Raw genomic sequence first — 21,013 nt, forward strand, 5'->3', positions numbered from 1 at the left:
TTCTGCGTTCCTTCCCATAAGAATACGCACATTATCGTGTCATTTTTGCATGCCTTTACGTTCCATTTTAACAGCCTGCTAAAGTAGAAACGTTGTTTTCTCATTACCAGTGTGGAACCCAAAAAGCTGGTGCGATTGAAAAAAAATCACAATTTTAGATTGATAACCGTCTCTTTCCAACGATTTTCCTCCGTTTCCAATTTTTGTATGTTTACCCATAACGTAGTTGGGCTACGGCCCCAAACTTTTGATACACCCGGTATATAATTAAAGAGTTGAATTGAGAACCTGCTCCTTTTTCAAGTCGGTTTAAAAAAGTATCATACATTATTTTGGTTTTCTTCATGATGAAAGAAAATAATAAGTGTATTCGAGGAAGTAACTTGTCTACGGCTGTTTATGAGCCATAGACAGGCAATAAAAAATCCTCAGAAATAATTCCAGAAAAACAATATAAGCTCCTTTCATATGGGTAATTCACACGTGATGAAACGTGTTAAAAAGTAAAAGAAAAAGAGAGATAAAAGTTTTTGAAAGCTTATTCTATATAAACTAGTATAAAATCAATGAAAGCATTGAGTGAAGGGAGAAAATGTAATTTTAACAGAGTGCTTTAAGAGGACGGAAAGAGTTATTAGACAGGGACGTCGGAAGTGTTCCATAATTGGGAAAGCCTCTCAGAAGTTTCCAACATCTAGTTTCTTGTGGATTACATGTTAACTTTGGAAACTAAAAAGCTTCTAGCGACCAGAAAAGAGAAAAAAAATACTAGATAGGTGGCTGGGGTAAGAAGTCAGTTTGTAAGCTGACTCCGTGTAAACGTTGTTTGTTTTTCACTGGTCGTCCTCATTAGCATATAAAAGGTTTTCTTTGTTTTAATCTTGAGTCTTTTTTTGGGGTCAATTTCTCGGAAATCAGTTCTTAGAAGATAGATCAATATTAGTAGTGCCTTTTTTGTTTCTTTAAGTTCGTGCGACTACAGATTATTGATTCTAAAAGTTAACTTTCTAAAGTTTTTAGATATGCACTTGTCAAGTTTTTACGTATATTTTATGTCCTTTTGTAACAAAAAGATTATGATGAATAAGATCTACTATTTATTAACGTCCACTCCAAATCAAGACTGGAGTTTGAAGCTGCTTATTAATAACAGGTGTGCTGACCATCATGCAAGATATAGATCGTTCCCCATTGCACTATCTTGCCTGCAAGAACTGGATTACAGGATCACACTATCTGTCTAGCTCAAATGCACACTAGTATTGAAACTTCGCTAACCTTTGTGAATAATTATTTTCGAATAATATACTTACTAACTCTACTAGAATTACCTTTGGTTTATTTTAGGTAATCATCGAAATGTTTTAAGAGGGAGTGTAGATGATTTACAGAACACATAAGTAACAAAAATGTTAATGTGAAACAAAGGCGAAGTTTCATAAACATGACCGTTCCGTCATTTCCCTACCCGAGGCAGTACTAAATTGCGGGACTAATAATATGGGCAAGACTTCCATATCTAGTATGAATAAAGGACCCCGCACAATCCTTATGGAAATTGGATTTCCTTGAAATTGCGATATATTGTAAACATTGTAATGCTGAGAAAAAGCCTCGATAGGCACAGCCAACATCACTAATCATTTGACTACTACAGGGCCACTTTTTTGAAAACAGCAGAAAGTAGCGGTATTATGGATTTTGGTAGAAGTGCTTGACACCGTAGATTGATGGTTGTCACCATTATGACTTTTTCTCATGATGAGAAGGTCTACAACATATCACAGTTTCATTTTCATTGAAATCCAGAACATCATTACCTTCTGCTGAATCAAATTTAACTTGAAAATAAAATCTAAGATTGGTACTACCACAATATTTAAACTACAACCTCTCGGTTGGACTGTCTGCAGCCACCCTCCTGCCAGTTCTTGATTCCACATCGATACAGTGTCTCCTCCTTAGAGGCAAAGAATTCAGTAATAGCTGTTTCCACTTCCTGCTGGTTGGTAAAGCATCGTCATTTCAGGAATTCTGCATGGTCCAAAGAGGCAAGATTAGGACTACATGCCAGGTGTGGCACCACTTCGATGCCATCAAGTTCCTGAATTTTTTGTCGGTTGTTCGAGCCGAGTGTGTTCTTGCGTTATCCTCTTGCAGCAGGACGCACTTTCGGGTCACCATGGCAAGAACATTTTTGGCGTAGCGAAGTATACATCCACTCTAACTGTTTGGAATAAAGATCGACATTAATGGTACGACAGTTAGGAGCAAACTTGAAGCGAATTACCTCCTCATAGTTTCACCACACACAGCTGAAACAGCCTTGTTTGACGACCGATTCTGGAAGTTGGCCCTTGCCCAACGACTGTTTATGCACATTCGAATTTTAGAAAAAACACTGACCTTTCGTCATATGTGACAGTTCGTTTCAGGAAACGGACATCACGCAGCAGTTGTCAACAAACATCCACTTTCCTCTCGGTCAACACATCTGACATAATGAGGTAGCCCCTGATGGTTTTCCCGAGTTGGTGAATGTGGTGATACACTACAGTGGACAGGGACATGGAGAATTGGTTTCACAATCGTCGTGTGCTGGTGAATGGATTTTTCTCAATGGCGTGTCATATTGATTTCAAGATCTGCGACCGGCCCTTGGCTGAATTTCGACATTTTTACAATCTACACGAAATGTTTGGAAACAATGAGTTGCTATGTTGTGGTTTACTATAACTCCCCCTTTCGCAAGCCAAATGTTTTGAGTTACTGTCGCAGCATTACGCCCGTGGTAGAACTCATACAGTAACAGTTCACGTATCAGACGTTGTTAAGCACTCATCGTCACTGCCCCTAAAAACTGACAGAAGATACTGACAGTGGCCTCAGCACTAAATAGTTCGCTAGACACACTGGGCCTTATGCAGAGTCGTTTTGACGCGTGATTAGTGCGTTACTAAAGAGCTCGACTCACATAAGTTTCCTGCAGTAGTCAGATCTTTAGTCAGTAGGCTAGTTACGTCAAAATGACTCTGCATAAAGCGGACTAAGTCTTGAGCCAATTTGACTTTGTACTTACGTTCATTTATACGCCTCCTCTTTTTGGGTGGTGGGAAATATTGGAAGATTTATGCCTCATCTTTGCAATAATAATAATATAATAGCATGAAAACACAATTGATTGTTTTATTGACTGTTTCTGTTTTACGTCCTTATACGAGAACGAGGTTATTAAGGACCAGGCCTACATTCGAACCATGCTTAGGTAGAATAATGCAGCTTGCAAATGCAAAGACCATTATACAAGATCATTGTTACTCTTTCGTTTTTCCTTTTCCTATTAAACATGGAACACAAACAGCATTGACGCTTAACACTTGGGGGTACAGTCTTAACCCTTTCCGGATCCTGGCTTTTTGGGCTATTTTTTAGACTTTCAGTCAAGCAGCTACTGTATCGTCACTATTTATCCTAGGATCATGGTTCATACCTCATTCTCTTCAGAATAGAGCTGGCTTTCAAATGGTACTACTTGCATGCTCATACCATATACCAGAAGCGGGAAAAAATGTCAAAGTGAAAGTTTCGGAGGGAATTTTTTTCTCGGACTTTGGTCCCCCCTGGACCCCCCTGTGTGAACATAGCCATCTAAAAAAATCTGAGAAATAGTACTTGGTATACTGAACGTGTGTGCCAAATTTTAAGTTTCTATCTTGAATAGTAAGGGAGGGAGAAATTTTATCAAAATTTCCCACAATGCCCCAAATTACCACAAAACACTATGATCTCAGGGAAAAAAATCCTGAGACATCCCTAATTACCCTAGGGTCATGTGTCGCCCATATTCTCTTCAGCTTAGAACTGCCTTTCAGGCGGTACCATTCACATGTCTCCATCATGTATTTAAGGCGGCAAATTGCAGAAAAAAGGATTTTTTGGTCTAAATTTCCCTTTTTTCAACTTTTAGCCCCTCTGGACCCCCCCTGTTTTAACGCAGAAATCTGAAAACAAATCCGTTAAATACCACTCGGTGGACTGAATGTTTGTGCACAATTTCAATCTTGTAGGTGCAAAAATAGACCCGCCAGAAAAAATTCAGAAATTTCCCCATGTTACCCTATACAGAAGTATATTTTGAAAAAAATTCACTGAGACGTCCCTAATTACCCTAGAATAATAATTCGACCGTCTTTCTCTTCAGAATGGAACTGCCTTTCAGACGGTATGACTCAAGTGTCCCCATCATGTATGTGAGGCGGGAAAATGACGAAAAACGGGATTTTGGGGGTAAAAATATCCCTTTTTTCACCCCTTTGCCCCTCTGGTTCCCCCCTGTTTTAGCACTGACATCGGAACAAAAAATCTGGTAAATACTACTCTGTGGACTGAATGTTTGTGCAACATTTCAATCTTCTACGTAGAAAAATAAGCCCGCCAAAAAATATGAACATACGCTTAGAAAATGAGAAAAGAAAGTTTTGACTTATGACGTCATGACTTCCTATGTCTGGACGCAGGACGGTCTGAAACCATACGTAATGTCTTCTACAAGGCCTCTGGACTTGGAAAAAAAAACCGGACGAAAAAGCTCAAATAGAAGAGAAATAACGCAAGGTACCATGAAAAATGCGTATGGTACAAATTGTACCATAGGATCCGGAAGGGGTTAAAATGTATTAACGTTTGACTGACCACCACATAACGAAAAATAATTTTATGTTTTCATGCTTAAATATAAAACCTAGCCAAATAACAAACTTTTCTACAAAGCCTGCGTTTTAGTTTCAGTGGTTTAACTTTCTCTCAGCATACTAAAGTACTATTTATTACCTTTTATTGTAATACATTATTTATCTTTAGATTCTAGTGTCAAATAACTGTACATAAAGAGGATTTTTAAAGCACTACTTATGAGAGTCTCCCGTGGTAATATGGTTAGCATACGTATTTTTCGTGCGGAGGACTCACGGAGTGGGAGCTCAATTGGTTCGAACCTCATATTAAACTTTAGGTATATGCCTCATATAGCTTAGGTGGTAAAAATACGTTACATTTATAAAAATAAACAACAACTTGGTACACTTAATTGCTAGTACCCCGCAAAAAAAAAAAAAAAAAAACAGGACACCATTCAATGCTACAGACGCACATACTAAAAAAAAAAAAAAAAAAAGTCGTGTATAAAGTTAAGTATAATGTTGAAATTGATGCTTGCATGAAATAACATAATATAACCCGCTAAATTATTTACTAACAAATAGATTATAAATGAATTGAAAGGAAAGTTTGCAATGTCAAATTAGCAAGTGAATATTTAAAACCTTCGCCGTGCATATGGAGCAATTCCCACAAGAATGGGAAATTCAAAGAAGTTAATAGCTTTTCGTTAATAAGTAATAAGTTTATTTAAAGCTGAACGCTAAATAGACTGGGACAGAAACAAGTATTTAATGTTTTTCAAAGTATCTTTCATTATATATAAAAAAAGCGATTAAAAAAGATTTCAAAACATCACATTTAAAATTTCAAGTATGTATGAAGTTTCTCATATTAGCTTTCTCTCTTGATACGAAAAAGTTATTATGACAGCGAACTAAAGAACTAACTATACTAAGACGAATTGGTAGTATATTATCTAGCTTTTACTATCTGAAGTTCGGATATGCAAACTGATTCTTAAGTCAGGATACAAATAACTTTGTACATTGAAAATAATTGCACAGATTTGGATGAAATCTCCGCTACGGTTATTGAGCTGAGCGAGCGAAGCTCTAATACTCGGGTTAGCCGTTTGGTTGTCCGCGAACTCCTCCTAGACCGTTTGGCCGATCTCAGCCAAACTTAGCACGCTGATAGAGTATGTCGTGCTGAGTGACAACATACGTGGAAATCAAAAATCCGATGTACCATCGAGGAATAATGACCAAAAAACGCTTCCTCCTAGACCGTTTGGCCGATCTCAACCAAACTTAGCACGCTGATAGAGTATGTCGTGCTGAGTGAGAACATAGGTCGAAATCAAAAATCCGATGTACCATCGAGGAATAATGACCGAAAAACGCTTCCTCCTAGACCGTTTGGCCGATCTCAACCAAACTTAGCACGCTGATAGAGTATGTCGTGCTGAGTGAGAACATAGGTCGAAATCAAAAATCCGATGTACCATCGAGAAATAATGACCGAAAAACGCTTCCTCCTAGACCGTTTGGCCGATCTCAACCAAACTTAGCACGCTGATAGAGTATGTCGTGCTGAGTGAGAACATAGGTCGACATCAAAAATCCGATGTACCATCGAGGAATAATCACCGAAAACGCTTCCATAGACTTAACATGGGGAAAAAGTTTTCACGTGATTTTTTTGTCAACAATTAAAATCTGCGCGTGATTTTCAAAAATTCCGGCGAAGCCCTTTTATTTTTTTTAGCGTAAAAATTTACAATTTTAATCACAATTTAAAAACAAATTAACGATTTTTTAAACTTTTTTTAGCCGGAAGAAAAGGTCAAGACGAAGAATTGTGCGATTGTTATGAAAAATACTGATTGTTTTAAAAAGTCACAATAAACTGATTACGTTGCTTAAGCTCGCTCAGCTCATTTCATTGCAATCGAGTATATCCATTGCATTCCTAGTTAAAAATGAGCTTCTACCAAAATGTGTTATGACCATCATGGAAGTCACCTTGAATTCAGCTGAATTTTTTTCCCAATGGGAAGCAGGTTATTTGATATGTCGTTTAGGGCCTAGTCTCTAATTCGAATTCTTGCCTGTGTTTTCTTTTGTGAATGATTAAGCGTAAAGTTGAACTCTTCTCACACTGTGGTTAACCGAGAAGAAATATTTTGGAAGAACAACAAGAGTCCTACAATGTGCCACTGTAGGTTACTATATAGTTACGAGCCCTTCTCTGAGCACATTCTCGTTCTTCATTTGATTTTTTTAAAATTTATAACAAGAATAGCTTATATATTGTATGCGATCGAAGAAACTCATCCGATGTTGACCAAAATTGGTATGGTGATAGAATGTGATGATTTTAGTACACATTTGAAATACTATAATGTTCAGGCATTTGGTTCCTCAGTTATTTATCGGTCATCAAATGTGGGGCTGAACTTAGTGAAATGGTTGAGTTGAGTTGATTTTGAGTTTAACGTCCCGTTCAGCAGCGAGGCTATTTGAGACGTGGACCTACTGATTAGCGCGGAATCCGAACCACATGAGCTCCCGCCGGGAATTGAACCCGGGTCTCCCATGCGAATGGCGCGTATACTAACCGCTTAGCCACGAAGGAGTCCTTAGTGAAATGGTATTTTATATGACACATTATCAAAGATACTAATCCGATTTTGACCAAATTTGGCAGGATGATAGATCTTGACGAGTTCAGTACGCATATGTGATATTAAGTTGTGGTATGGAGACTATTGGTTGTTGAGTTCTTGACCATCAAATTTGGGTTCGGACTCAGTGAAATCACAAAATTTCACTAAATCGCGATCGATAAAACCCGTCTGATCTTAATCAAACTTAACGAGCTTGTACACATTTGAGCACTTTATAAAATATTACAATGAACATATCTTGAGTTCCCGAGTTATTGGCCATCGAACTTGGGTTTGAACTCAGTAAATTTTACTAAAATGCGATTGGTGGAGCTCAATTATTTTGATCAAAATTGTGATGGTGATAGAACACGATGGGTTCAGTAAACTTATGAAATATTATAGTGAGCAGACCTTTGGTTCCTGACTTATTGGCAATCAAATTTGCGGTTGAACTTAGTGAAGGGATATTTTACATTACATGGTATCGATGATACTGATCCAATCTTGACTAAACTTGATATGGTGATAGACTTCGATAAGCTCAGTATACATATAAGATATTATGATATATGGATTATTCTTCTCGCGTTATTGGCCATCAAATTTGTATTAAAACTTAGCGAAACCAATAAATTTTAATAAATCGCGATTAATAAAATTCATCCGATCTTGACCAAATTTGGCATTGCAGTAGATGTTGACGAGCTTTTTACATATTCGAGCATATCATGAAATATTATGGTGTTCAAATCTTTGGTTTCTGAGTTATTGTCCATCGATGTTAGGTATGAACCTAGTGAAATCAAGAAATTTCAGTAAATTGTGATTGATGAAACTCATTCGATTTTGACTAAATTTGGTTTGGTGGTAGACCTTTATGAGCTGAGTAAGCATATAAAATATTATAGTGTGCAAAGTTTGGACTTACTGTAATAGCAAATAACTGAAGAAGCAAAGGTCTGTACACTGCGATATGTCATATGTATGTTAAGCTTGTTAAAATCTACCAATGGTTGAAATTTGGTCAAGTGGAGATCATTGGTTCCCGAGTTATTGATAATCAAATTTCGAGCTTGGTCTAAACAAATCTGTTACGGGTCTTCACTACAGCGAAATTAAACTACCGCTAATTTTAGAGTTTTTCTGTAATATCCTCAAAACAAATAAAAATATTGGAAAAACAGAAACGTAGTGCACTAAACAATACGACTTTGCATGTGATACCGTTATTACAACTCATCTATCTGCTTTCGATTTGCAACTGTAGATAGATTTAACAGTTTTTGCGGGTTTTGTAAATAGCGGCACAGCAAAAGCACATAGGTGAATTGTGGTAAAGGTATCACATGCAGAATCATATTATCTAGTTCACTACGTTTCTGCTTTTCCAATATTTTAATTTGTTTTGAAGATATTACAGAAAAACTCTAAAATTAGCGGTAGTTTAATTTCGCTGTAGTGAAGACCCTTAAGGGAAGTACGTGCAGTGTGTGTTTATGGGCGTAATCAAGATTTGCTAAATATCACTGAAGAATGACTTTTCCTGGTATAGAAAAATTTCTAGTTATACTTACAAATCCTGTTAGTCCCATGTAAGCATTAAATTCTGTACTCTACTCAGTAAACAAAGCACTAACAAAAGTGAACCAAGCGAAAATTTGGAGAACTAATATCTGTAGTGCGATACGTTTTGTATCAGAAACAGTTTTTAACCGGAACCTGATTAATTTACGTAAGAATTATTAACTGTTAAATACTTACATGGAATGCACTTCTGGTTTTGATTCTTCTCCTTGTTGCTAGGCTTCATAGCATGCCGACATGAATGAGTTTCTGTCTTAGTAGCTGTCTGTAAAGTAAAACAAAATTTCATTATGACAATGGAAAATAATTACAAAAGAAAATAATTAGAAACCAGAATTATGTAATTTTATTCCTATATGGAACTTGGTTTTACAATCTACGGAGTGGATCATAAGTCTTTTTACGAAAATGCATTTTAAATTATAAAAATTCCCAATTTGCATCTGAATTTCCCACGTTGTACTATTATTGTTTATTATTATTATTATTATTATTATTATTATTATTATTATTATTATTATTATTATTATTATTAATAATAATAATAATAATAATAATAATAATAATAATAATAATAATAATAATAATAATACCAATAATAAATATATAAATTAAAGTTAAGTATGACATGTTACGTTTTTCAATTTCAGGATGAATTATCAATACATTTCGATCTTCTACGTATATAGAATCGTTATGAATAACTATTTTCCTTAATCGAGAACAAGTATATTTGATTACGTTGTCAGAAATGCAGTGACCTATGACACCCTTGTATCATAACTTTATACTGACAAGGGAAGAACACGAACTGGCTCCGCTGAGATCCGAACGAGACAATTGTGTTTTAGATTTGATATGTTATAACTAGATGAATCCTAAAGTTATACGTGCTACCGAGCGGGAAATCGTGAGTTATAACACATTTTGTAACATAAAAGTTGTTAGCTGAGAGATTAGTTTGAACCGGGTTATTTATTCAGAAACGGTTGGGTACATGGAAAACTCAACGAACATGTAAACCGTTATTTTCAAGGGCACACTTTTTGGTTTAAAAAAGTTTGCCTCAGGGTCCCAGACGAGGCCCAACTCAAAAGATTTAAATGGCAAAGGGGGTTAAGTAGCACATCATTTGAAAGCGGTTGCGAAATGAAAGAAGGTCGAGCAAGTCTCGACTCTCTACGATAACCCTATGCAAAATGGCGGCGATTGAAATGTAAACAACAATGGTCACCCCTATAAATCAAAAATGATGAAACAAATGTGAAAACAGGAAAGCACATGTGGCATTATTTTCAAAGTAGAACAATTTAGAGTAAAAAACGTCTTGTCCCAGGTGATTTCCAACTCAAAGTTTTCCAATGACAAGGGGATTAAGTAGCACATCGTTTTAAAGCTGTTGTTGAATGAAAGAAGATGGAACCGTCTCGATTTTCTACGATAACCCTGTGCAAAATGACAGAGGGTCAAAATATAAACACAAACTTAATTGAAAAGTCTATGCCACCTTGAATCCAAAATGGCAGGTTAAAATCTACGTCAAAAGTATAGATACTCCAAAGTGCTGAAGCTAGGAAAACCAAATTTGGCATGAATTTTGGTCAGTAAGCGTAGGTGACGAAAAGATACGAAATGTTCAAAAACGAGACATCTTGATTTCAAAATGCCGTACTATGTATCACACGTACGTCTAACTCAAACCACTGGAGGTGAAGAAGCGAAATGTGGTATTTACGTTTATTGTCAATAGTAGATATCCACAAAAAGTCAAAGACGTATCATATGTAAACCAATATAGCTGCCTTCATGAAAAGTGATTTTGCATATAAATGCTGACAATTATATTGTAATTGACAATCACAACTGACAATTATGTTGCATCATTCATTCGACCCATTGAAATAAAACAATCAACGAGTGACCCGACCAAAGTACAGAAGTTGTTGCCACCAGGCGGCAAGTCTAACCGCCGAGGCAGACGATTGGAAGCGTCATAGAACGAAGACTACTATTGTTTTTTTATTTATTTATTTACCATTTCGATTATTTCTTGTTTGTTTGTAATTCTCACTTTCATTTTCTATCCTGTTTGGTATCATACACAAATTAGTCCGTTATTGTGAATTCATCTTCTTTCATTTCACAACAGCTTTCAAACGATGTGCTACTTAACACCCCTTGCCTTCGAAACTTTTGAGTTGGACACCACCTGGGACCCTGCGCGGACTTTGGGACAAGACGTTTTTACTTTAAATCGTTGTAGTTTGAAGATAATGACACACGTGCTTTCCTATTTTCACATTTGTCTCACCATTTCCTATTTATAGAGGTGGCCATGGACTTTTCAATTAAGTTTTTGTTTACATTTTGACCCGCCGCCATTTTGCATAGGGTTGTCGTAGGGAATCGAGACTTGTTTGATCTTCTTTTATTTTGTAACAGCTTTCAAATGATCTGCTACTTAGTCTCCCTTGCCATATAAAACTTTTGAGTTGGTCCCGTCTGGGACCCTAAAGGGGACCCTGGAGCAAACTTTTTAAACCAAAAAGTGTCCCCTTAAAATGATGGGATACGTGTTCGTCGAGTTTTCCGTCTACCCAACCGTTTCCGAACAAATGACCCGGTCCAAACTATTCTGCCAACTAATGGCTTTTACATTACAAAATATGCTCTAATTCAAGAAATTGAGGCCGCTGGCACGTATAACTTTGGGATTCGTCTAGTCATAACATATTAAATGCACACACAATGGTCTCGTTCGGATCTCAGCGGAGCCAGTTCGTGACTTTCCCTTGTGAGCCAAACGATATTAGAAAAGTTTTGTACATACATTTCATGTGGAACGCTTGGAAATAATTGCTTCTCGTTTTATATTTTTTAACTTTCTTTCTTTCATTCGTTCCTTGTTTTGTTTTTTTCTTTCTTCCAATACCAGAGCAGAAATTTGTTTCTTAGTACTTTATTTTTAAGAATTACATATGATTAACTCACTCTTCACTAGCATGGATTTTGCCGATAACTAAGAAAACAATCAGGACAAAAGTTGACAACACCGACACGCTTATTGATGACTCATTATGTCTACTTCTTGTTGGTGTGGATTACACATATAGTGAAAAATTCCATATATGTCAAATTCTACGAAAATTCCCTTTATTCCAATCCGAAAAATTAAAGTCAAAACATTCTACGAGATGAGAGTTTTCCAAGAGTTGGCATCACTGCACGAAAGCGCACGTTTGCCATACACCATTGTGGTAGAAAGGACAACGCGTTTGCAACGCCAACTGCCTCTAGTAGTTATTTTATAACTCTATATGTCTGACAATGTTGTTAACAACTCGTATTGCTAAATGGAACTACTCAGCATAAAATGGCGAAATAAAACTGTTTACACACAAAGGTAACCAAGAAAGTTCTGTCGCTTTTTGTGGAGATGTGTTCAATTAGCCCTCACACCGATACTTGAATACGAATGGAAATAACGTGAGGGTCAGTTGATAGTGTGGGTATACCTGGTTGTGGCAGTTCAGTTACACCGTGAACTTGGGTACGGACAGAGTGAACATGGGACCTGCACAGAGCGTCATAAAAGCGTGTATGCTGTACTAGTTCAAACTGGGGTCAAGTGCTGCTGTAGCGGGGCGGAAGATATGCCAGGAATTTGGTGAGAGTGTCGTGACTACGCGGACAGCGCAGCGGTGGTTTAACAAGTTTAAGGACGGTGACTAAACACTCAAAGACGCACCGCGTGCTGGAAGACCAACATATGTACAAAATGGAGATCTTTAGGCATCAATTGAGGCGAATAGTGGGCAGACATGTGAAGAACTGGGCCTACAATTCAGTGTGAGTGGTGAAACCATTCGGAGAACTCATCAACTTGGGAAGCACTACAAGTTGGGTCGATGGATCCCACATGATTTGACTTCAGTCCAGAAGGCAACGCACGCAGACACCTGTGTTTCTTTGCTGTTACGTCTGGGGAAGGAGCCATTTCTGGACAGAGTGTGGACATGTGATGAGAAGTGGGTCCTGTACGAAGCTCCACGGCGCCGTCATCATTGGTTAGCATCCCATGAACCGGTTTCAAAACAGCCGAAACCAGTACTACACCAGAAGGTCCTCCTGTGTGTTTGGTGGAGTGCTCGCGGCATCGTGAATCGGGATCTGTTACCAGCGGATCAGAGCATCAATGCAATTGTATACTGTCGGCAGCTGAGCCGTGTTCAAGAAAAATTAAAAACTCTGGAGGCAGTAGTTCTGAATCGCAAACAGGTCCTTCTGTTACAGGACAATGCTAAGCCCCATGCGGCTGGGATGACCCGGGACATCATTCTACGCTTTGGATGGGAAACACTATTGTATTTACCATACTCCCCGGACATTGCAGCGTCCGATTATCGCCTGTTCCATTCCTTGGATAATCACCTTAGAGGATGCCAGTTCAAATCCCTAGTAGAGGTGCAAAATGCTCTTGATATCTTCTTTGCTTTACGGCCCACCAAGTTCTACCGCGATGGAATCCATGGTCTTTCAAAACGTTAGAAGAAGGTCGTCGATGCTGATGGGAAGTATTTTTGATCTTCCAAGTACGTCTTAGGTGACATATCGATGCTCGAAGGTGGGGAATGAAAGAGCGACAGAACTTTATTGGTTACCTTTATAATTACAGAGACACGACAAAATTATAGACAGATTCTGCAACTTGAGTTGGATGGGAGCGAAGCTACATCGGATTATACGGAAAATGAAATAAAATTTATAGTTTTATAGATTTTATAGAAGTACAGTATAGCATAAATAAACTGTAGGCCTAGTATTTTTTTAAAACCAGCTTATTATTACGACTAATTCATGATATTATACTATTACTTTTTAAAAACATTGTGTAGTGAATCCTCTGGAAATTGTTTAGATCGGAACTGTTCTATTTTATTCTTATCGCGGCATCAATCATACGGTTGCTCACTTGAACAAAATTCTACACGAATCTTTTTTCATTGTTTTGCGTCAGTGTAGTCTCTAGAGTGTTTAACTTTAATCGTATAACAACAAATTTTCTTTTATTTCTAGCACTCATCTTTCACTCGGACTAAAACTTATTATAATGTGTAAAGCAAAAATGGAGCAAATGGGTCTAGGAAATTTCGGTGCCGAAAGATTCGGTGTAAGAGAACTCGGTGTACAGAAAATTTGGTGTATGGAAAACTCGGTGTGGGGAAAGTTAGGTGTAAGTTGAATTCGGTGTAATAGATATTACATATTACCGCTAACGATAACTTATAAAACTTCATAATGTGAAATGAAAAGACCATAAAATACACCGAATATAATGTTATTACGTATTTCAAGAAAAGAAAATTTATTTTTTTGCATTGGGCTCGAATGAATTTTGTAGGGAATTACCATAATTTGTTTTCATCACACAATTAATCTGAAACTTTTTGTCAGAAATAAAACAATCACAACTATTAGTTCAGAGAATTATAGAAACATAATTTATAGAAACAACTGAAAACATCTTTTATATAGTACACCATAGAACATATATACATATGTAAGATGTAAACATATATTGATCAAAAAATCTTAGTGGCATGGGCAGTATAAAGTAGGATGGTTTTGTCAGATAATAGTTGTAGAAATAGTATTGAGATATTAGGAACAAAGGCTAAAAAGTAAATAAAAAGAACAAGTTTAGTAAAATATTTACTACGCCTTAAAAACACCTGCAATATACACTATGGAATATATACATAACAAATGCAAGATTCAGAATTATTTGTCAGAATGATAATTTGTACACTGAGAAAAAAATGTAGGTGGCGTACTTAAAAAGATAGGTTACATGCGTAATTCCTGTAGTTTTTGGACTTAACGTACAGCAGAGGTATAACTGAAAACGCATGTTTTATAATACTTTCTGTATAAGTGTTCCATCTATACGTACTTTCCGTATGAAGCGATGTAGGCGGTCAGGATCTCACATACAAATGGACGTATATAACATATAGCTAACGAAGGTAACATAAGTATGTGCATGTGATATACGGAAAACTGTTAGATGTTCGTCAACTGCAACGGCATGATGTAACATCTAAGGGCAGTGCCTATGTATCATACGGATAACGTATGCTCCGTACTTATTTCTATAGTAAGCAAGAGGATACCGTATATTTGTACAATATACCGCTGTCCGAAGAACGGATTTTTCTCTGTGTAGGTCACTCCTCTCAAATATTGAACAATGTTCCCATTTTCAAAAGTGGTTGCAAGAGTCTGCACTCTGGAAGTCGTACATTTGTATTTCTTCTTACTGTTATGGGAGTGATTTGCATGTAACAGTTCAATTTGGAAGGTCGCTAACGCCTGCTGCTTTTGCACAACATCCTGTAATCTCCATATTGATGGATGGTTACCACCAATGTGAGCGTCGAAATCCGAATGCCAAGCTTCAACAGCATCGTTTGAATTTGGAAGACCTCTGATCGTAGACAGAGACCTCTAATCAGATGTAGACACTTTAGTTGAGGCATTTATTTTTACACTTTTGAGTAACATAATGATAAATAAACTATGTCGTTTTTCAAGAATTAAGATTTAAATATTTATTTATAAAATAGAATAAAATCGTTAGGACTCTTTTCGAAAATTTTGCAGTTTTCAACTTTACACCTAGTGATCTACATTTATTTTTGGAAGTAGAAAATTCTAAAAGACACCCTCTAAAACAGCATAAAAACTGAAGTTTCAAATTAAATCTCGATTGGTAGCGATGGTCGCTTTGTTAAATCGCACGGACGGACATAGAAAAAATAATTTCTCGTCATATAGGTCTAAGGATTATGAAATGTTAAAATTCATCGCAATCTCAAATTCAAATTATTTCACGATCACATTTTTTTATTCCTTATAGTAAACAGTAAAAGGACGTTCTACACAAGGTTTGACTTAAAATTAATACGCTCCTCCTTTATCCTTAAAGTTGTTTCTAATGGATCTATGGTCTACTACAAAGCATCTTTTTTTTTACACCTAGGATTCCCCACACGAAGTTTTACGTACACCAAATTTTCCGTGCATCGAATTTTCCTATACCAAATTTTCCTACACCGAGATTTCCTACATCGAATCTTCCTGCTCCCGGAGCAAATGTCTTAGACACAGTCAGAACTTGATTAGAGCTGTAAGGAAGAATAATATGTGTTTGAATCTTAGTACTATGTATATAACTAATCACTCATCACGATATACAACAACAAACTTTAATTTATCTTCCTCTAAGGATTGAATAGATTTGAAAACGAAATCAATAAAGTCAAACCGATAAAATTCCAGTTTATCTGAAAGAAAACAAAAAATAATTTCTAATATAAATCAATGAGCTAAAATTAAAAATAAAATGGCGCAGGAATTGAGTTCCGTTAAGATGTCTCCTTTTAGTGCGATCTGACTAGGTCCAGGAAGTAAAATAAAGAAAACTAACTGCTGGTTGGCCATCCCCGTACGAACTAACAAGGGAATCAAGTTTGTACGATTTACAAAGGCCTCAAGGCCGCTGCCAGGTTAAAAACAATCTACAGCATAAAATTGTTCACGAAGGATATCATGACTTTAATTGCATGAAGTACGGATAATTTAATTTCTGTGAGCGCCTATCTGTTTTAAACATTTATCTCTGTCAGACATTCGATATCACAGTACTGAATGTAAATAAAAATAAACGAAGCTTTAAAAAATGGAATTAAACGAGCTATGATAATTGGTCCCGCAGCTCATCATGTTGTTTCTGACATGTGGATGAAATAATTTGAGCTGCCAACCCAAAACTCCTGCATGCGTATTGAAAAACTCGGGGAGACAGAGAGAGAATATTTCTCTCGTATAACCAAGGCAATAAAAACTAGTTACAGCAGGCTGCTGCAACTTGACGCTGAATTGATTGAGAGAAGAATGTTAGGTCTCGGGGGAATGTCACGTTTTTCGTTGTCTCATATCGTCTGTTATAATGCCAGTCTCTCTCTCTCTCTGGCGAAAGTATTTTTACATGCTTCTTTGCTCTTACATTTCACCAAACTTACCTTCCATGTTCTCTGGTGGATTTTGTTAAGTCAAGTGCAATAAGCCAGTTCCTTGGGAATTTTTAACATAGCCAGATAGAAACAACATTCCACGTGTAACTGACAACAATAAATTTTTGGTTGTAATACAATATTACAAACCACTTCACCCTTGCTGATAAGGTATGATTCACAAATTCAGATTTGAATTCCACTGGTAAAGTTTACGGCTTATAAAATATGTCAGTTATTAATGTTTTAGTTCATACGATCATATAATTTCCTAAACTATCTTAACTAAATATATAGAACACATAATAACTTGTAAAATCACGCAGATATGAATAAATGTATTTTATTGCCAACTTTTTCCAGAAAACTCTAGATTAGATTCATATATTGTATATGTATCTTTCTATTACGAAGTACAAATCCAGGACGCCCGCAGAACTTCTTCCAAGGGGGGGAAAAGTAAAAGACTGCTTCCAAGGGGATGGGCGCAAAAGATCGATACGCAAACACAGTCGCGAATACATATGCACTTCGTTGCAAGCATGCAAAATACATCATTATAACAACAATTTACACATATATATCCTTATTAACTGCAGTAAAATCTATGGGGGCAACTTCCCCCTTTTTATAAAGTTCAATTCAAAATGAAGTATTTTAAGATGACGCAAGAGATGAATAAATCATTCGTTTTATTTAATGCTGAATCTAAAATAATATGACTAGGACTAAGTTAGCAATCTTAAAATTTGCAAGAGTATTTGGAAATAGTATTGTGACACTATTAGAGGTATGTGTGTTACTGTTAGGCAACAAACAGTTGATAAGCTCTGCTACTTACGTACATTTTGTTTTACATATACAGCAGACAAATAAAAAAATCTGTTCTAGCAAGATTAAAACTATAAGTTATTACTAGCTGAAATGTTCGTCCTTCGCACATACAGAACAGATTTGTGGAATGATAAGTACTTCTCCCGTCCTTTAGGATACGCATTTCAATGAAAGTGTAATAAAAAATATCCGTAATGTCACAATCTTCCACCTTTATTCCTAATCCCATAGCAATGGGAACTGACTTTGGACTTAAACAGCATCAAGAGTGTCACTATTCATCTCAACGACAGCGAAAACTAATATCGATCGTCTCCATTATTTTTTTCACGTCACCCTCTTTCCACATTGTCACCCCTAAGCCGATAGGAGATGAACTTGGACTAAAAAGACACTATTCACCTCAGCGATCACAGAAACTATAGACTGGACACTAATATCCGTCGTTTTAAATTATTTTTATGTCATTCCTTCTGCCCTTTGTCAAAAATGTGCTTAAAATCTAAGTTACGTCAGAGTTTACTCATGTGCAAAAGATCATAAGAATCGGTGCAGCGGTCTAAAAGGTGTTAACATCGTTACATTAATTTTTATTTATATAGATTAACAACAAACGGTATACTTTTCAAAACCATGAAATTCTTTTTTTAATTATTTATCAAAAACTACGCATGGAAATTTGCTCTCAAGCATCTCCTTTTATTCAGCTTAATGTGATTTAATATGATTTCTGTGTCATCTTTGGACAACATTATGGTTAAATAAAAATTAAAGTTATTAGTTAATCGTAATTTGAGTTGTATCTCATTAACCGCATTGTCCCTAGTAGCAGAGACAACTTGCAAACTGCTTGCTGTAAGCTAACATTGGAAGTCGGCAAACTTGCATCCGGCTTGATTGGAAAACGTGCAAGCATATCGCAAGCTGGATTCCAGTAACTAAGTTACACAGGGGCAACCCTGTATTCAGTGTTCCATTCAAGCTTGACGCAAGTGTTTTACGCTGGCGGCAAGTTAATAGCCAATGAAAGGCCAGTAATGCTATGACGTTCTGCGAAAGATCTAAAGTACCGGTTTCAAGTACAACAAAAGGTAGATTGTATGAAAGCACGCGTTGAAAGGGTAAGCGTAGAAAGCCAAAAGCCAAGGACGCGCCAACTGGCCGAAAACTTTCTTGCTACTTGCGGTGTACTGTCGTCTTACTATTGTCGTAATGAAAACCTTGATGAGGGTATATTTTAGTATCTGTTTCATCTTAATAGATAGCGTGATTATCGTACAGCATCAATTTTTAGACTTAGGAAAATGTTTTTCTCGAAAATTACCCATGACGATTTATATTCATCCATATTATTTTATTCAGCTCAATGAGATTTATTGATTTGTATACACCTACAAGGTCATCTTTAAAAAAATCGTTAAGCGCTAACAATACTGTAGAATTTATTACGTTCTTGCTTTTTATCTATCCACTTCCATTCCCTCTCTCTGTTCCTCTGGGAATCAGCATATATTGTCACATATCTATTTCTTTAAATTATTCTATCAAATGCAGCACATTTATTCTCACAACTCAAATTACTTTGTTGGGATAGTCTCTTTCCTGGGAACTGAACATGAAACGATGAGAACATAGAAAGAAACATGAGAAGCAAGAAAGCTTTCGGCCAGGTGGTGTGTCCTTGGCTTTTGGCTTTCTACGCTTGCACTTGAAACGCATGCTTCCATACAATCTGCCTTTTGTTGTACTTGTAAGCGATGCCAGAGACCTTTCGCAGAGCGTCATAGCATCACTGGTCGTTCATTAGCTATTGACTTGAATTGACTTGTGAAACGCTTGCGTCAAGCTTGAATGGAACACTGGAACAAGGTTGAAACAAGGAATGGAAAAAGGTTGCCCTCATGTACTTTCGTTACTGGAGTCCAGCTTGCGGTATGCTTACACGTTTTAGAATCAAGCTGGATGTAAGCGTTGCCGACTTGCAATTCAAGCTTACAGCAAGCGGTTTGCAAGTTCTCTGCTACTAGGGCAGTAGCCAAGTGCTACATTTTGCTTAGTTAAGAAACAAATGGTTGTTGCAGCCTAGTACTACTCTACGCAGCAGTCGAATTAATGTTTGGAGTGAACCATTGAATTCAGTATTGCTGAATATCCGCTGAGAAAGTTACTTTCAATGAGCAAATATTGTTGACATATTACTGATAAGTTTATAGTGTCACTAAGCATATACAGAATATCACCGAATTAGATTCTCACATTACAGGGTTGGCAATATCGCTGTAAGCAGATTGGTGACATGAAAGCACAGCTCAATGTCAATTCGGCTGTTGCACACAATACGTTACAAATACCCTTCGTATTAACACTGCACAAAACTAGAAACCAATATGAATTGATTATATCAAAATTGATTACTCAGTCCAATTCCTTGGTAAACACTTATAAGAAAAAGTTTTGTAAGAAATAAACAACTAATATATTTACTTTTAAACGATATCGGTTGGGGTGCACCGTGATATTTGGGTGTATGCACGGGTGCCTTTCCTTGCCTTTCCACGGGTACCTTAAAAAAAAAGTTCCTTAAATTCGGAACATACAGACCTATGTCGTCCTATTGCTTTTACTTAGGAACAAAGATTTGTTTATTTTTTATAGGTAGATGAAGTGTTGCAACTATTCTAATCATATAAATCAATCATTTTCTTAATATTCCCCCCACATGAAATAAGATGTTTGAAGCTTTGTCTCTTGTATATTGAGACACTATACGAGTGGTACCATCTGTCATTCAATAACGCATTTACAAAATTTGGATATATGCTCTGTACTTTAAGGTGAATGAGTTCCTCTGCTTTACTGACTTATAACTAGTTGCGGCTAATGTATATTACAAACACATACAAATAAGGAATCCAACATGCAATTCGATATTATCTCCAAGGGAAAGACTCAAATGTCTAAATGAATTCGGCCGAGTTTTGCCACATATCATCTTGATCTTATAACTGTCTTGATGAGCAGTTTAATTCATTAGCAATTCAAATTCCGTCATTCGATGTCACATACCTTTTTTTTCTTATATTTCTTTCAAGTTCTAATCGAATTACAGTAGTAACGAAATCTTTAGGCCAGTATCATGAATTCTTCTTCAAGTGTTGAACCAAGTCTTTAATTCACTGATGGACAACTG

The 21,013-nt window shown here is 36.6% G+C and overlaps 1 protein-coding gene across 5 annotated transcripts in view; it reads right to left on the reverse strand.

Moving 5' to 3' along the window:
- The window catches only part of Ptp36E (protein tyrosine phosphatase 36E), a 481,316-nt gene that overhangs the window by 54,912 nt on the left and 405,391 nt on the right, over positions 1 to 21,013 (reverse strand). For all 5 annotated transcript variants that reach the window (XM_081742483.1, XM_081742484.1, XM_081742482.1 and 2 more), the window contains one exon: positions 9,092 to 9,179. In XM_081742483.1, the coding sequence (XP_081598609.1) occupies positions 9,092 to 9,179 (88 nt within the window). The remainder of the gene's footprint in view (positions 1 to 9,091; positions 9,180 to 21,013) is intronic.

Source organism: Thermobia domestica, chromosome 16 (genome assembly GCF_964235325.1).
Source record: "Thermobia domestica chromosome 16, izTheDome1.hap1.1, whole genome shotgun sequence".
NCBI lineage: Eukaryota > Metazoa > Arthropoda > Insecta > Zygentoma > Lepismatidae > Thermobia > Thermobia domestica.